Source organism: Natrix helvetica (genome assembly GCF_964273705.1).
Source record: "Natrix helvetica genome assembly, chromosome: 14".
Classification (NCBI taxonomy): Eukaryota; Metazoa; Chordata; class Lepidosauria; order Squamata; family Natricidae; genus Natrix; species Natrix helvetica.
In genome coordinates this window covers 2,028,615-2,045,058 of record NC_138564.1, presented here as the reverse complement: position 1 = coordinate 2,045,058, position 16,444 = coordinate 2,028,615, and the positions used below count along the sequence as shown (strand labels likewise).

The 16,444-nt window shown below is 50.0% G+C and overlaps 1 protein-coding gene across 1 annotated transcript in view; it reads left to right on the top strand.

Moving 5' to 3' along the window:
• Positions 1-376: 376 nt before the first annotated feature.
• Positions 377-16,444, top strand: part of CABP1 (calcium binding protein 1) — a 46,214-nt gene continuing 30,146 nt past the window's right edge. Inside the window, exon 1 of the mRNA XM_081966568.1 lies at positions 377-938. Coding sequence (XP_081822694.1) covers positions 432-938 — 507 coding nt within the window. The 5' untranslated portion in view covers positions 377-431. The remainder of the gene's footprint in view (positions 939-16,444) is intronic.

The following is a 16,444-nucleotide window of genomic DNA, read 5'->3' as shown; positions in this document are numbered from 1 at the left end:
TGGAAGGTGGGCCCCTCATCCTGCTCCTCCAGATTGCAGACCTGTCTGGTTCTGCGGATTCATGGCCCCCGCCAGCCTCCGGCCGTCCGCGTGGCCTGTACCACCCTTTCAGGGGCGCCTGGGGCTATCCCGAGCTCCGGAGGCGCCGCGCTTCAGCACCGCGGCTGAGGACAGCGCCAGCGGGCCAGGCGGCAGCTGCGCGGCGAGGCAGCCCAAACGACACGACTGGGAGCTGGCTCGGCGCGCAGCTGCCCGGCGCGCCCGCCTGCCCCGCTGGCGCTGTCCACAGCCGCGGTGCTGAAGCGCGGCGCCTCCGGAGCCGTTTCCCGCGCGGGGGTTGGGGGGGGGGAGATCGCTTCGGCGGCGGCCACAGCGCCCCGCCCTCCGCATTCCCGCCTTAAGAGCCGCTCCGCTCCGCGGCCGTGTCGACCATGAGCTCCGCACCGCACCAGAGCGACTCCAAGACGCCCCTGCGGCGCGCGGCGCGCGGCGGGAGCGGCAGGCGGGCACCCGGCCAGCCGCCGCCCCCGTCGCGGAGTCAGAGGCGGAACGGGCGCCCGGCGGCCGCGGCAGAAGCAGAAAGCAGCCCCTGCCCACCGCTCGACGCCGAGCCCAGCGCCAGGAGGCCCCTCTGCCAGCCCGACGCCCCGGCCAACGGGAGCCTCCGGCGGCGCCAGCAACAGCAGCAGCAACAGCAGGCAGCGCCGCGGCGGGGACGCCCACGTCCCCAGGAACCCTCGCAGCCGTCCCCCAGCCCCGAGGGGGAGCAGGACTGGACCCCGCGGGGCTCAGACTGGGGAAGCTCCGCGAGCAGTCCACGGGCCACCCCTGAAGCGCTGCTGCCGGTCAACGGCAAGAGCCCTGCGGCCAAGCCCGGTGTTGACGGCGATCCGTTGGTCCATCAGCTGCGCCCCGTCCTGAGCGCTGTCTTCGGCCAGGTAGGCGCCCGCCCCTCGCCCTTCTCCCTGGAGTGGAAAACTCTGTTCTGGAAATGCGCTGCTTCAGGGCTGACAGGCATAAAACTTCTCGGAGTTGCCAGGGACAGGTTTTAGCCAGCTTGGGAGAGTGTTAGTGTTTGGGAGTGACTGAAATTCTGGCCGTAGTAACTGCAAAAAAGACAGGGGGTGGGAATGGAAAAGCCCACCAGTCCTCAAGGTCTATGTGTGGTCAAAATGGGGAGGGAAAAGGTGGCAGGGAGAAGAACACCCAGATAGTATGTTAGATGTTCCCATTGACAGAGCGTGGGCACCGCCTTGGAACTCCCTGCCTCCTTCTTTCCCTTCTGTTTAGAGGCTTGTGCACCTGGTGCAACAAAGGTTTGACCTACCACAGGTGAGCGTTTGCCTGGAATTGGCCAGACTAGGCTTTGTGTACCTGCAGGGCTGGTCTTAGAGTTGCCTTCTTATGTCTCCAGGGGACAGTGTGGTCTGCTATCTATGAAAGTGGAGACTCCACAAACACCCCACACACACCCCATACACCACCACCCCACGGTGTATTTACACAAGTACTCAGATCAATTACTCAGTTACAAACCTAACATACCATTTGCACAGCATGCTAAATGTGTTTATGGCTTGGCTAATTTTATTCAGGTTTGTTCTGTGAACCCAGTTCATTTGTTGTGCTAGAGTCTAGGCTTCCAGAATGTGGGTTAATTCAGCCACCCTCTTAATCGCATTGTATAAATGCAGCCAACAGTAGTAGGGGTGCAATCCTGCCATCCCTGCCCAGCTGCTGGGATGCTGCTTGCTCAGTGCACCTCCATTCCCACCAGGCCTTCTCCATCCCAACAAGTGTGCCAATCTGCCACCCGTTGCTCCACTTTGCAGTGGCAGAAGTGGGGAATGTCTTTCAACATTGCTTTTCTTTTTCCTTCTCCCGCGTCCCCCGAAGGTCCAGTGTCCACTTGGCAGAGGGCAAGGGAGATATCTGCCATCCTAGTTTTATTTCCTGAATTGTGCCCTGGGTCTGATTCTGTGCATGCATTTAGTCACAAGAATTTGGATGAGGGGAGAATCAGGAGGAGATTGACAGTGTGCGAGCTTCATCCAACATCCTTCTGACCCAATTCTGAGGCCTTCTGAAAGGCAGGAGGAACAGAGCTGGAGGACACCTGGGCAAGAGGAAAGGCAGAGATGGGGATGCCCTCCCAGTCTGGAGAGGAGATTGAGGAAGAAGGACTGGCTAAAATTTCCCACATAGAGGGCAAGCATAAAAGTGACCCTCCTAAAAGGGTCATGCTCAGCTATGGTGCTTTGCAGTTGGCAGGCACATGCTAAAACTGGGATAGAGCCCAAAAAGTAGGGAAAAACTGGTCCTAAGCAGAAAACGGCAACCATCTCCTCCCTCATGACTTTAAATGTGCCACAACCATGGCTGGAATGAACCTCAAAGATCTCACCAGTCCTAGTGGGGAAAAAGCTCTTTGAGGGAAGGCTTGATTTTGCTCAATACCTTTTCCAGAGAGCTGGCAAATGTGAGATGCCAAGTGAGATGTCATGGCCTCTGCGTCATATATCTGCTTTTTATGATCCCAACCATTGCATAAACGGGGCATACTTAAAAAGCAGCAGAAACAAAATATAATAGGCCATTTAAAGTCAGAAATTCTTTAGATTGGCTGTACAAGCTCAAGCACAAAATCTGGCACCTTGAGGCTGGCATAGCCCTTTTTGGCTAAAAGGATAGAAGTACGACGGGGCAAGTTTCTGGGCACCCAGGGAAGTGCTTATAAAAATGAAGTGGAATGGGCTAAAAACAGGGAGGCAAGAGAAAATGTCCTCCTGCCATTCACTGGCGCATTAAAAGCTACAGCTGTGCTTTGCAAGGTTTCAAGAAGGTGATTCCCAAAGGAAAGCTGTGCAACAGTCCAGTGTTCTCAATCACATCAGCTTTGAGATATGTGGACTTCAACTCTCAGAATCCCCCAGCCGACATGTCGAAGCCTGCATGTCTTAAAGTTGCTGAAGTTGGGAAACCTGCCATAGATCAGCTTGCAAAGTAAACGCCAAGCCGTCATTCGGAAGTTTCTCTTTTATATTCCAGTCTCCTTCAGGACAATATAGATAATGCAGTGGTAACCACTGACATCCGAGCAAAAGAGCAGAGAACGAGGGTGGAACTCTCCTCTTTCTCATTCACTGAAGTTCTCATTTCTCCTTCGTACGTTGCAGGAATGGGGCGCAAGTCACAATCCTGTAGCAATTAGTTGTGTGCTTGGTTGTGTTGCATGGTTGTCCCGGGCACGCTTCATCGTGATTTGTGATGACAAGGAAATTAAATTATTAAAACTAAATTTAAATTAAATTTAAATGAAAAGGAAAGGGGAGCAGATGATCCGGAAGGCCGTTCTCTCCCGAGAGAGCTCCTGAAGAAGAAGCAAAAGTTTCCGGAAACCAAGAGCTGAGCCAGTCGAGGCTGTTGTGGCGGCTCCCAGAAACCTCAAATGATTCGCCAAAGCCAGGGAGAGTTCCTAACTTTGCTTCCAACTTCCTTGTAGGAGAATTGGGGGCTCTGCTCAAATTCATCTCTTTTACTTCCTTTCTTAATTAAAAAAAAAAAAGACAACTTAAGAACTTAATCCAGGAGTTGGAAAATAACATTTCCCAAGGGCAGTTTCTCTTAATCCCTGTAGCCCTTCCAATGGATTGGACTACAAATGCCATCATTTCTGGACTTGCCCAGGGATAACGTGGCTATATTCTACCATATCTGGTGTGGGGGGGGGGGCAGGGGGGATGACACCCAATTGAAAAAGGAAGATTTCAAAATGATAGTTTGGCATTGCTAATGAATAAATTGTACCTAAGAATCCATGGTTGGGCAAGATTTTTATAGCATCAATCAAAATGACAGAAGAAGCCTCTGCACAAGAAATCCCCCAGGATTTCCCATCAGACAAGAAATTTGAAAACACCTTTGAAAATTAGGGCAGGCGCTGAAGCCAGAGAGGGCTGCCTCTGATCTTTGGTTCTAAGATGCGGTTGAGGGTTGAATGCAGCACATTGCTGGTGTCTGGTTATACCAAATCTTCAGGGGAAAGAATTGGGGGGGGGGAGGCAGCTGGGAAAGCGCCAAGAGCCCCCCCCCATTTCCATTTTGCATTGGGGTGAGGAGGCACATGGAGAGCTCCCAGGGATGGATTACAGGAAAGTGCTGGAGGCTGGATTGGGGGGAACCAACCGAAGCAAACCAGAGAGCTTCTGCGTGGGAGAGAGATGCCGAGGAATCTGCAAGCCATTCCTGGGAGGTGTTGCAAAGGAGCCCTTTGTCAATCAGGCTGTAGGTTTTTTTGGGGGGGGGGCAAAGGTGCAGCTTCTTTACAGGTTGTGTGGTTTCAAGGAGGGAAGCTGCCTGTTTTCCTGAGCCTCCCGTTTTTGTGAGACACGGAGGAGGGGAGGGAAGGTGTGGGGTTCCAGAGAGGGATCGGTTGTTCTTCACTAGCAGGCAACTTTCTCCCATCTGATGCCCCCCTCCTGGCTGCAGGAGTCTGGGGGACTCAGCTGTCTGGGCAAGGGGGGCACGTAAAGAAAGGCAGCCTGTCCAGAAAAGGCACGGGCCAGCTTTGGCATTTGGGCTCCTGCTGCTTTTGGCACAGCATGCTCTGTTTTCAGTGTCACTGACTCTGCACTCAAGCTGAGGTGTCGCATTAGACTAATGACCGACTAGCGCGCCTGGCTGGTGGAGTAATTGCTAAATCCTAGCCAGGCGGAGTCCTCTGCGGGAACAGGGCCCAGAGCCAAGATGCAGCCGGCTGCCTGGGCTGCCCACTGGGAGCCAAGGTAAAGATGAAACGGCTGGAGCCCTGAGAGAAGTGGAACCCCCCAACACCCCTTAAACGCAGCCTGCTTGTCCTCCTCGTCCGTCCCCAGCAGCCATCAGTGCCCCCCGGGGCTGCTGTGAGCCTGAGGCCAGGGGGCATAGCTGCTCTCAAGGAGGAATGGTGCACTCTGCCTACAACGAGAGAGAGAGCATGACTGGCGCTTGGAGCAAAACAGCTCCTGTAGGGAGTCCCTCTGTCTGAAAGGCAGCAGCTCAGGAGGGTAAGACGGAGCTCCTCTCTAAACCCCGCTGCTCTCCTTGCAAAAGATCATCTTCTGGTGCAAGCTGCATGAGGGAGCTGCGCAGGTTTGCAATGCCCAGCTTTTCACGCCAGTGGGCCCTTGCTATCCAGTGGCAGTGGAGGCTGGCCTCAGTCCTAACAGCTGCTTCAGTGAGGGTGTAAAAACGCTGTCGTCCTTGGTCTCCATCCCTGGCTGCCTGCCCAGGCAATACAGGCAGGATCACCTTTGATTAGCATATCAGGCCAGCCCCCACCCCTAACAGCACGACTGCCATGGCCCAGGAAGGCTCCCAGGGAATTGTGTGTGTCGGTGTGTCTATGGCTTACTAGATGCAATTTGCTGGAGGCGGTTAGGCGGTAGTTGCCGTTGTCTCTGGCGGTTGCTAATTTATTAGAAGGGCAACATTCCTAAATGCGTCACTTTGTAAATGATTGCAAGAAAGTTCCTCTTCCAAGGAGATTACAGTCTAGACAATGACAAATGCGAGACAACAGTCAACTGAGGCAAGGAAAGCTTCAGAGTGCGGCTGTTGAACATTCCCTTAAAACCTGCCTCTAGGCACCACTCTGGCAATTCCTTGGGAGGGGGCTTCGGATGCACCGAACTTCGAACTGGATGCAAAGATCTGCTTCTTCTGTCAAAACCCCCGTGTTCTGGCTGCAGAAATGGGCAGTCAATGCGTGTTGAAAGGGCTGGGACTGAAGAGTCAGAGGACTGTAGAGCATAAAGAGAGCCTGGGGTGGGGGAAACCAGAGCTCTGCCCCACTTTTAACGCCACCCCTCCCCCCCAGCAGCAGGTGCCCATCCAGCCTCCGTTAAATACTCCCAGCAAAGCAGAGTCTGCTGATCAGCTCCACTGCTGGGGACTTTTTTTCCTGGTAATGTCCAAAATCCATGTCATTTAAGCCCCTTGAACAACGTTGAAAAATTCTGCCTATCTTCCAAACAGCTCTCAAGACGCTGTCATATCACCTTTCCTCCACCATGTCTTCTCTTCTGCAGGCTAAATCTTTTATTCACTATTTTCTTCCAGGTTTTTTATCTTCTTGATGATCACTTCTGGACACCTTCTGGGCTTCAGAAGTTGTGGGTGCTCCATTAGTAGAGGCTTTTAAGACTGGAGACTGGATCGCCGTTTGTCTGAAATAGTTTAGGGTCTCCTACTCAAGTGGGGGTTGGGATAGGAGACTCCAAGTTGCCTTCCAACTCTATTATGTTCTGTGACTCACCCAAAGTCACCCAGCTGGATTTTGGGCCAAAGCCAGGGCTAAAACTCATCATCTCCTGGTTTCCAGCTGGAGCCTTGAGCACTAGATCGAAATATTCTAGGTATGATCTGACCAATAGAGGAGAGCAATGATCTTGACTCTGTACTTCTGTGAAGGTCACCTAGGGTTGCATTGAGGGTTTTTGTAGCTGCCTGACCCTTGTTTAGAGTGAGATCCACATCGATCCCTGTGGCCTGATATACCCAAGGAGGCATCCCCCGTCTCGACTACGATTTTTCCTGCTGAAGTGAAGGAGTCAAGCATCTTCACGTAGTATTGCATAGCTCTTTGCATCTGATCAAAATTCTTCTTCTTCTTGTGCCTTATCCATCATCGGACGTTGGCAATCATGTTGGCGATCCAATCTTGATCAACAGCCGCACGAAAAAGTGCTGCTGAGTTTCGTCCAAACTTGTCCCTTAGATTTTGAAGCCACGATGTTCTTCTTCTGCCTGGACCTCCTTTCCCTTCAATCTTTCCCTGGAGGATTAAGGGAAGGATGCCGTATTTTAACTCTTGTCGCATCCCATGTCCAAAATATGCTAACTTTCGTTTTTTTAATGGTTTTGATGATTTCCCTTGGCTTTCCCAGGCGGAACCAGGATAATTTGGTTTAATTGTACTAGATCCGAACTTAAACTTTTGTCATTTCTACACACGTCAGGAATCCCAGTGCAGAATGTTTATCTTTGTTTCCCCCCCTTGAATGTAGACAACCCGCTGTTTTCTTTTGCGGCTCTGCAATTGGATGGTGATAGCTTTGATCAACCGAGCAGCCCCAGTCTTGGAGCACAGCCTGGGGAGCTCCGTTACTCACATTGCACAGTCTTGACTGACACTTTGGTTTTCTCAAGACACTCACAGCACACGAGGCATAAAGACAGACGGGCCACGGATGCAAGATCCTGGGGAGACATGAGATGAAGAAGCTTACATGCTTATAAGTGCATGTACCCGTAAAAAGTTCGGTGTAAAAGTCTCCACTTTTGAAGCCATCCAAGATATGAAGCTCCTTTCTCTGCATGAACTTCAGAACACATGGGGTTAATGACCACAACTGTGTGCTGTTCGCAAGAGTCCAAGGCTACACCTGGACCTTGCAGTGGGAAGACCACGTCTGTCTTATAGGGCAACAACAAAGTGCTCCAAATTCATTCTCAGCAAGGTTTCCCCTGGGCTCTTCAGTTCCTTCAGTGCTGCTTCTCTTGACCTTGACAGGAAACATTGATTGCTCTTTGTCCCTCTGGACCTCCCGGTGCTCTGCTTGTCTGCATTTCTGTTTACAATGATGCTCTTCCCCAGCCTGGCATGGTTCCTTCCAGCCACTCTTAGGATCACTCCAATTCCATCCTGCTGGAAGAAAGAGGGATGCAATATCCACTTGCTGGATGGAATGGAGGGAGGGAGGAAGGAAGGAAGGGTCAAGAATTTGGGGGATTAAAATATTTTTTTGATGGAATGGAGCGAGGGAGGGAGGAAAGGTGTGTCAAGAATTTTGCTTATTAGGACCCAAACAATTATTTTGCTGGATGGAATGGAGGGAGAGATGGAAGGAGGGAGGGAGGAAGGAAGAATAGAAGGAGGGAAGGAAGGAAGGGTGGGCGGGTCCACTTGCTGGTCCCTCTTTTGGACATCTCAGTGGCCCCGTTTCCATCCAAGGAAGTTGCTCCTCAAGCCAGCAGGGCTTGGAGACTCCCCTCCTCTTCCTCAAGCAAGTGGTTACTCCCGGCTAGGCTTCTTCTTCTTCATGGGTCTACCCCAGCTGCTCAGCTGCTTCTCTACAGCTCTTCTGTATGGATCCAGCCACTCCTTTCTCCAGAAAGGGATATTTGTAGCTAAGGGCAGAACGTGGTGCTCTCTGAGCTTGGTGGTTTTCTTTCAGACATTTCATCATCTAACTAGGAAACAGCATCAGTGCGAGAAGGGAGGGGGGTTTGTGAGGAGGAGGAAGAGGAGGAGGAGGGGAGAGGAGAACTGTGGGGTCCGTGATACACTCTGAGCTTGGTTGTTTGCTTGCAGACATTTGATTATCTAACTAGGTAGCATCAGGGACGTGTGGGCAGGGGAGGCAGGGGAGGCAGAGCCTCACTGCTCTCATCATGAAAAGAAAAAAAAAGGGAAAGGGGAAAAGGTGCTGAGGAGCCTTGGGGAATGGGACCACGTGTGCAGGAGGGAGGTGCAGGAGGCTCCTCTAGCCTCAGCCTCCCTCCTGCACACGTGGTCCCATTCCCTGCCCTCTGTCGGGTTCTGACGCCGGAGCTCATGGTTCCAGGGCGAATGCGCATGCACGAGCGGCTCCCTTCCTTGCACTGAGCAACGGCAGGTTTACGGGAAGTTGCTCACGAAAGCGGAAATTGCGACAGACTTTTCGGACCGGCGGCTACCGTTTCCCTGCCAGCTCGCTCGGGAAAGGACCCTGGAAACCGAGTCGTGGCCGGCGCCTTGTTAAGAATTGCGCTGCTGAAAGAGACAGAGAGAAAAAGCAGATGTATTTTTTTTACAATTATTATTTTGTGATACAATATTGAACGTAGCGCTTAGAAGGCCATGGCTGATTCCAAGAAAACTAAGCGGGGTCAGATTTGATTAATCTTCGGTTAGGATGGGGACCCAGGAAATCCTAGGCGGGGAATGGGACCACGGTGCAGGAGGGAGGCTGAGGCAGCTTCAGCCTCCTGCACATGTGGTCCCATTCCCCGCCTTCCTGATGACGTCACCAGCCTCACCAGCCATAAACCTCACCGCACGTCACTGGGTAGCATTATGAGTTCTATTGAGTGTGGGCTTCATATTCTTTTTATGTACAAATATTATGCTTCGCATATAAACAGAGGGAAAACCCCACACCTACTAGCACTGGTGATGCTACCTACTCAGGTCATGAAATGTCTGCAAGCAAATAACCCAGCACCTCTTTCTTTCTCCCTTGTTTAGCCCAGGGTGGGAAAACCAGGAGATTTGGGGCTGGAGGCTCCCTAAATTGAAAAAACCACACACAAGTTGAGATTCCCAGGGAAGAAAGGAAAGCAGATGGCCAATAACCCATAATGGGATCTGTTTAACTGCACCCAACTGAATTAACTACAACTGGCTGTGTTCACACCAAATGGTGAGCCGTCAGTCATGGTTTACAAGCCCCAGTGGCTGAATTGCACCGCTCCATGAGCCACACCAAACAACCCCATTATAGCTTGATGCGGTGGGAAACAAACCACTGAGCAGAAAGCATGAGCCCAACTTTGATTTGACTTCCTTCCTTTCCTCCCCTCTTCCTCCCAGTGAGCCTGTAATTCCTCCAACAATTCCTTCCAGGGAATCCGGTCCCTGGTATAAATAAAGTTCCATTCCCTGGTTCACAAGGTATTTGTCCCATCCAAATCTCAGCCATTAGGAGAGCTCATAAAATAAGAGACAGCATGCAAGTCTTGTACTGAGCCATCCAAAAACATAAGAATTCTACGAATCCGAGTATGGGAGCCATTGGAAATGCCTCTCTTGAAATGTCTCTTTTCCTTCTTCCAACTGGGTTAGAGGGGGAGAAGATGAGATGGCACAAATTCCCCAGTAGCTTCAATTTTCCTGGGATACATGATCATTTATTAGCTGGACTGTAATAATAGCAGTAGCAATATCACTTAGATTTATATGCCACTTCACGGTGCTTTACAGCCCTCTCTAAGCAGTTTACAGCCCGTTTGCCCCAAACAATCTTGCTCCTCATTTGACCCACCTCAGAAGGATGGAAGGCTGAGTCAACCCTGAACCTGGTGAGATTTGAACTGCCAAATTGCAGGCAGCCGGCAGTCAGCAGAAGTAGCCTGCAGTTCTGCACTCTAACCGCTGCGCCACCACGGCTCCTATGTTGAATTTCATAAGTTGAATATCATCCCCTACTGTGGGGTCCCCAAACCTTGGCAACTTTATGCCAGCAAATTCTGGGAGTTGAAGTCCACAAAACAGAGTGGATGATGGAGCAGAAAGAATCATTAGAGGTAGTCCTCAACCTCCAACCACAATTGAGCCTATAATTTCTGTTGGTAAGTGAGACATTTGTTAATTTTGCTCCATTTTATGACTTTCCTTGCCACAGTTGTTAAGTGAATCCCTGCAGTTGATAAATGAATCTGCTTCCCCATTGACTTTGCTTGTCAGATGGTTGCAAATGACCCCAGGACAATGCAACCGTCATAAACACGAACGGCTCAATTCTGACCATGCTGCAATGGTTGGAAACTTGAAGAAAAGTCATTTTTTTTGGTGCCATTGTAACTTGGAATGGCCATTAAATTGATGTTGTATGTCAAGGACTACCTGTATGCTTGGCAGTTGTCAGACATCCCACCACCTCCCCAGAGCCAAGGAGGACACGTAGTGAATCTCAGGGGTGGCTCTACCCAGTGTTACTGCTGGTTCTCGCATGCACAATTCAATGGAAATTGTTCTGCGCATGGACAGAACTTCAAAAAAAAGATGGCGACAGCAGCGACTGGGGAACTGGTTCAGGGGCGTGGCCAGCCTGGGCCGCTGCTGGTTCTGTGACCCAGGTCGGCATACCACTACCGGTTTGGCCGAACTGGGCTGAACCAATAGGAACCCACCTCTGCTGAATCTTCCAAATAGATTTCTTTGTTGTTATGGACAGAAACATGCCAGATTGTTACCCACAAGAAGCCTATATGCTGGGAATGATTAAGAATGGACTGTCTTCACCCTTTTTCTCTCACACAAACTCTCTGAATGGAGTCATTGCTTTCTCTTCTGGACTGCACCCTCTTCCTCCTGAGAAACCCCCTCCCCATTACATTCCATCTCAGTAGCAGCTTCCACAATAAACCACAGTAACACTCGAATATTCACACGTCTGTTGCAATGTCATCACATGCCTAAGTATTGGTATCCAAACAACTGCCTCAGGTACGTTGTGGTGTTTGCGTGATGATGTTTCATTCCCCCTCTTGAAGCTCCTCTCCTTGGACACGGGTGCAAACTCGAGGGAAGTAGAAGAGGAAGACCACAGGCAAGGTGTACCCCCACTTCTCCCCCTCGCAATTCCTGGAGCTTCCACAATGTCTGAATTGTAAGGGCAGCTCTCATCTCCACATCGGAGGCACTAAATAACATTTTATTTACATTATTTAATGCTAGAATCCTGGCGTTGAAGGCAATGATGTCCAACCCTCTGATCAATTCAGTAGGGCAAGGGTGGGCAACTATGGTGATTTTATGACCTTTGAACGTCAGCTTCCAGAATTTCTGAGCCAGCAATTCTGCTCAGGAATTCTGGGAGTTGAAGTCCACAGGTTGTAAAATGCCCCTAGCTGTCCATGATCCCTGCAGTAGGGGAACCCAAATGCAAGCGTCCCAGGGAGAGAGAGAGCTGTCCAGGCTCCACCTGGCCACGTCTGAGCAAGAAAAACACAGGACTTCTAGAGCCTTTGCTGTCAAAGAGCTCTTCTACTTTTTGAATGTCCAGCTGGAATCAGCCACTTTGTAAATGAAACACCATTACTTCCTCAAAGCTTTTAATTTATCGCCGCCTGACATGTGCTACCGGAAAGTAATCAAATGTCAATAAAGAAGAATATTTGTAGCTCAGGGTTGACCTGTGGGGTCCTTAGTGCTTTCTGAGATTGGTGGGCTTTCTTGCTGACCCAAACAAGGGGAAGTGGCTGTTATTGTTCTGACTCAGCTCCCCAAACATGTCAAACCCTCTGAAGTAAACTCAAAGATTCCTTGATTAGGAGCACCAGCAGCCCCGGCAAAATGTTTCTCTCTCACCTTAGGCTTACAGGTCCAGCTGGCCAGGAGATGAATAGCTGTCCACCACATCTATTCCTCTCTGCCCCTGCCTTTTATCCCTAGAGCTCGGGTGGGGCTTTGCTAACAGCGGTGACTCTTCCATCCCAAGAACCGGCCCATAGATTTCCACTGCTCTCCTCTCCTCTGCCTTCTGCGCATCTGCGCGTCAGGCACTGGACCCAGCTGTACCTCCTCTTCCTCATCAGCCACCTCCAGACCTGAGGTCTGTTGACTCTCCATTTGAGGGCTGATGGACGGTCCAGGCGCCACCTCCCTCTCTCTCTCTCTCTCTCTCTGCCAGCTCCATTCCCTCTTCCCCCTCGGAGCTCCCAGGTTTCCTTGATGCTGACCCTGACTGCCACGCCTCCTCATCCTCCTCTGATTTGGCTGCTGGAGGGGCTGGAGGCCGAGAGGCCACCAGAGTTATATTATTTTATTAATTTATTATTTGATTATTTTCTTCTATTATTTTTATTTTTTATACGTGATGTTTTTATATTCTTGTAAGCCGCCCTGAGTCACCATGTGCCACCAGGTGACAATATAAATTTTCTAAATAAATAAGTAAATGAAATAAATAAAGGTAAACTAGGCAGTGCACTGATGATGTTATCTAGCTTGGATAGATCCCACCAAGGTCAAAGGGCACCAAGGACCCCTCGTGTGGTCAGGGGTGTCTGCAATTCATGGTCAAAAACAGTCAAGATGGTCTGTGAAAGTGCCACGGAAACTTCTTTCTTATGTGCATCGTGCCTAAAACCAGCTGGAGCTTCAGTTGCACCATTTGGGATTTATTCATTTGTTTGACATACTATGGGGAGCCCCGATCAGTCCGTTGCCTTAGCAGGGGTTAAAGCACCTCCCCCGTCTTTTTCTCTTCCATTTTGAGGGGACTTGCAATTTGAGCACATTGCAAACCAATGGCTGCCTGACTAGCATCTTTCTTTCTTTGTACGTGTGTGTGTGTGTGTGTTTGTGTGTGTTGGGGAGCTGGACTTGACTTTGAGCATGGAGTGGAGCTGGGCAGCCCTTTAGCACCGCAGCTGCTTCCTTCCCTGGTGACCGTAAAGGGCTCTGGCAGTCGGTGTCTTTGTGCATGGAAAGTTGACAGTGAAACCGCTTGAGCTCTTCCAGAAAGCAAAGGCTTCCTTCTCCAAAACCAGCCACAAAAAGCATTCTTTGAAGTCACAAGGTTTTCTGTCTAGCTGAGTTGTTGGAGAGAGGGGCAAATTTTGCACAACCAAAGGTCACATTCACAGTGGACGGTCCGGGCTTAGCTGCACTGGCTAGTTGGGGGCCAGGTTTTGTTTTTTTTAAGTTGGGGGGTGTGTGATTTCCCCCCCTCCTTCGTGGTTCTCTTCTTAGGGCAGGGGTGTCCAAACTTGGGAACTTTAAGACTTGTGGACTTCAACTCCCAGAATTCCCCACCCAGCCATGCTGGCTGGGGAATTCTGGGAGTTGAAGTCCACAAGTCTTAAAGTTCCCAAGTTTGGACACCCCTGTCTTAGGGGCTTTTGCTTCAATTCTCCTGCCTGAAAATGGTGGGAAATCATGTTGCTGCTATTAGGAGTCAGGCCAAGGCCAATCTTTTCAAAGAGAGATTTGGCAGACAGTAGAACAGTGTTTCTCAATCTTGGCAATTGGAAGATGTGTGGACTTCAACTCCCAGAATTCCCCAGCCAGCGATGGAGCGGAAGTCCCATATTTGAAGCTGCTGGACTGGGGAACTGAGCAGTCCTTTACTCTGGGAGGGGCAGGCTGTTTCTTGACCTGTCCTGCTTGGTAGAGTATGGGTAATCCTTGACTTACAACAGTCTGTTTAATGGCCATTCAAAGTGACAAAGGGCACTGAAAAAAATTGACTTATGATCGTTTTTCACACTTACGACCATTGCAGCATCCCTGTAGTCAGGTGATCAAAGTTGACGCTTGGCAACTGGCTCGTATTTATGACGCTTGCTGTGTCTCGGGGTCATGTTCTCATCTTTTGTCACCTTCCCACAAGCAAAGTCAGTGGGGAAGCCAGATTCACTTAACAACCGAGTCAATAACTTAACAACTGCAGTGATTCACTTAACAATTGTGGCGAGAAATGGGGCAAAGTTCACTTAACAAATGTCTCGCTTAACAACAGAAATGACGGGCTCAATTGTGGCTTACCTGTATTTGCAGCTTCTTCTCTTTGGCTCTGCTTATATTTTTCCCCACTCTAAACTGGGCAGCAGTTGGGAATTTTCCTCTCCTCTGCTTGGTGCCACCAGGAAAGTTATGTTGGACTGAATCTGAGATGCCAGTGAGAAAGGCAGGCAAGCGGAAAAGAATTGAAATACAGAAATGCAGCTCTGGTTCTTTGGTTGCATACAACTGCACTTCTAAAAACAATGTAGAAGTCATTTGCAGACTTCTGTTTTCAACGTTTGCTTTGCATTTATTTATTAAATTTATATATGTGACTCTGGGCAGCTTAGAATATAGTAACAACTGTTATAAAAGATTAAAAAGAAGCAAAATAGTAACTTTATATTTTATATTTACACTGTTCAGTTAAATTAGCTAAGATGTTCTTACTGGGAAAGAATATACTCGTTTTATGTGCTTCTGAGGCTTCTTCAAACGCTACTGAAGTTCTGAACCCACTACAGTGCAAAGCTACAAATAGAAGTAGAGTTTGTGATGGAAGAACAATATTGCCTGCACCTGACTATAATATGAACCTAACAATCCTAATTATTGTAATTCAGTGAAACGTATATCTAGCATTTAGACGTCAACTGCCATACTTTGACCATGATTAATTTTTCTGTTTTGACTGAAGCAGATCCTTAAACATGCTTGAAGCTTGTCCAGTTCTGGCTGAATATTTGTCAAAGCATATATGGCATATAAGCATATAAAATTAATCTCTTTTCCCTATGGTAGAGAGGTCTATATAATGACTTCGGGTTAGCCCAGCAGTCTTCAAAATTGGTATCTTTTAAGTGGACTTCAGTTCCCAGAATTCCTCAGCCAGCATAGAATTCAATCCCCAGAATTCGGGGAATTGAAGTCTACAAGTCTTAAAGTTGCCAAGTTTGGAGATGTTGGCTCATTGCAGTGAAAACCCACCTGGAGCCATAGGACTCCTTCAAGAATGAGGGGGTTTTTTGGTCAACAGCCTGGATGTTTGGAGGCAAGGGCTGCTTGGGCTGCATGAAGTGGTTGTCAGAAGGTGAGATGACACCAGAAAGCTTCTTGCCAGGGGGCGGCAGTTGGAGGGCCCGAAGCCCTGGGCATTCTCCCTGACCAAACCTGGCAAAAATCGGAAGACCGGCTGAGAACTGAGGACACAGCCCCACCTAGTGGCAGGTCAGCACTGCAGGAAAGGCGAACATTCAAACCCATCCAGTAGCTCTTGCCACAAATGAAACTTCGCTACTCAGCCGCTCCACTTTGGAACCGCTTTGCAGTGTTCACAGCAGAAGTCTTATCAGTTGGAACAAAACTCCAAGGAGGGGAGTGGGGGAGGATCAAAGATGGAAGACGGAAGATGGTAGAACAGCAGCTGCCTCTCGGGGAAGCCCTTGAGCTCCTCCTGTGCTCATCGGGCAGGGCCTGAAAAGGGCTCTCTGCATCATCTTGGGTGCCAGGCAGTCGTGACTACTTGCCCATCCCTCCAAAGACCATTTAAGGCAGCTGGGAGGGCCTCTGGATCTGAGCATCTGCTTCCTTGGGGCTCCTGAAGAAGCCATGCTCAGCCTGGCTGCAGATCAACCCGGCCAAGGGACCCTGGCATCTTCCCTCTCCTTCCCAGCAGGCTGAGCCTCTTCTTGTCACTGCCTTGATAAGATAAGCAGCCACTTCACGGAAGGAAGCTCCATCCGGCCTCCCGTGGCGGATGCAGGAGGAGGAGGAGGAGAACCAATGGCAGCACTTATGGCTTGCTCCGTCAGCCACAAGCCCCTCTAGCAGCTGGGCAAGACCGTTTTCTCTGCCGAATAACTGAGATTCCTGAAAGGCAAATTCGAGCAGGCGACTCAACCTCAGCAGAGGCCAAAATGCAGTTTGAATTAGAGTTGCTTGCTTCCAAAGGACTGTTGGCTGGAAGGAAGACACCTGCCTTGGGTGAAAGGATCTTGCTAAGAGCAAAATAGGCTAAGCTGCCACCTGAAAAACAGCTCAGGACATGCAGGCTTAGAAAAGAAACGTGGCGGAAAGGGAGCCATGTTGCATGACCTTCACACCATAATAGTCTTCTCTTGGCCAACCAAATAAGAGCAGGTGCTCCCCCCCCCCACCTGTGTTTCTGTTCCTGTCCAAGAGAAGAGCCTTTCT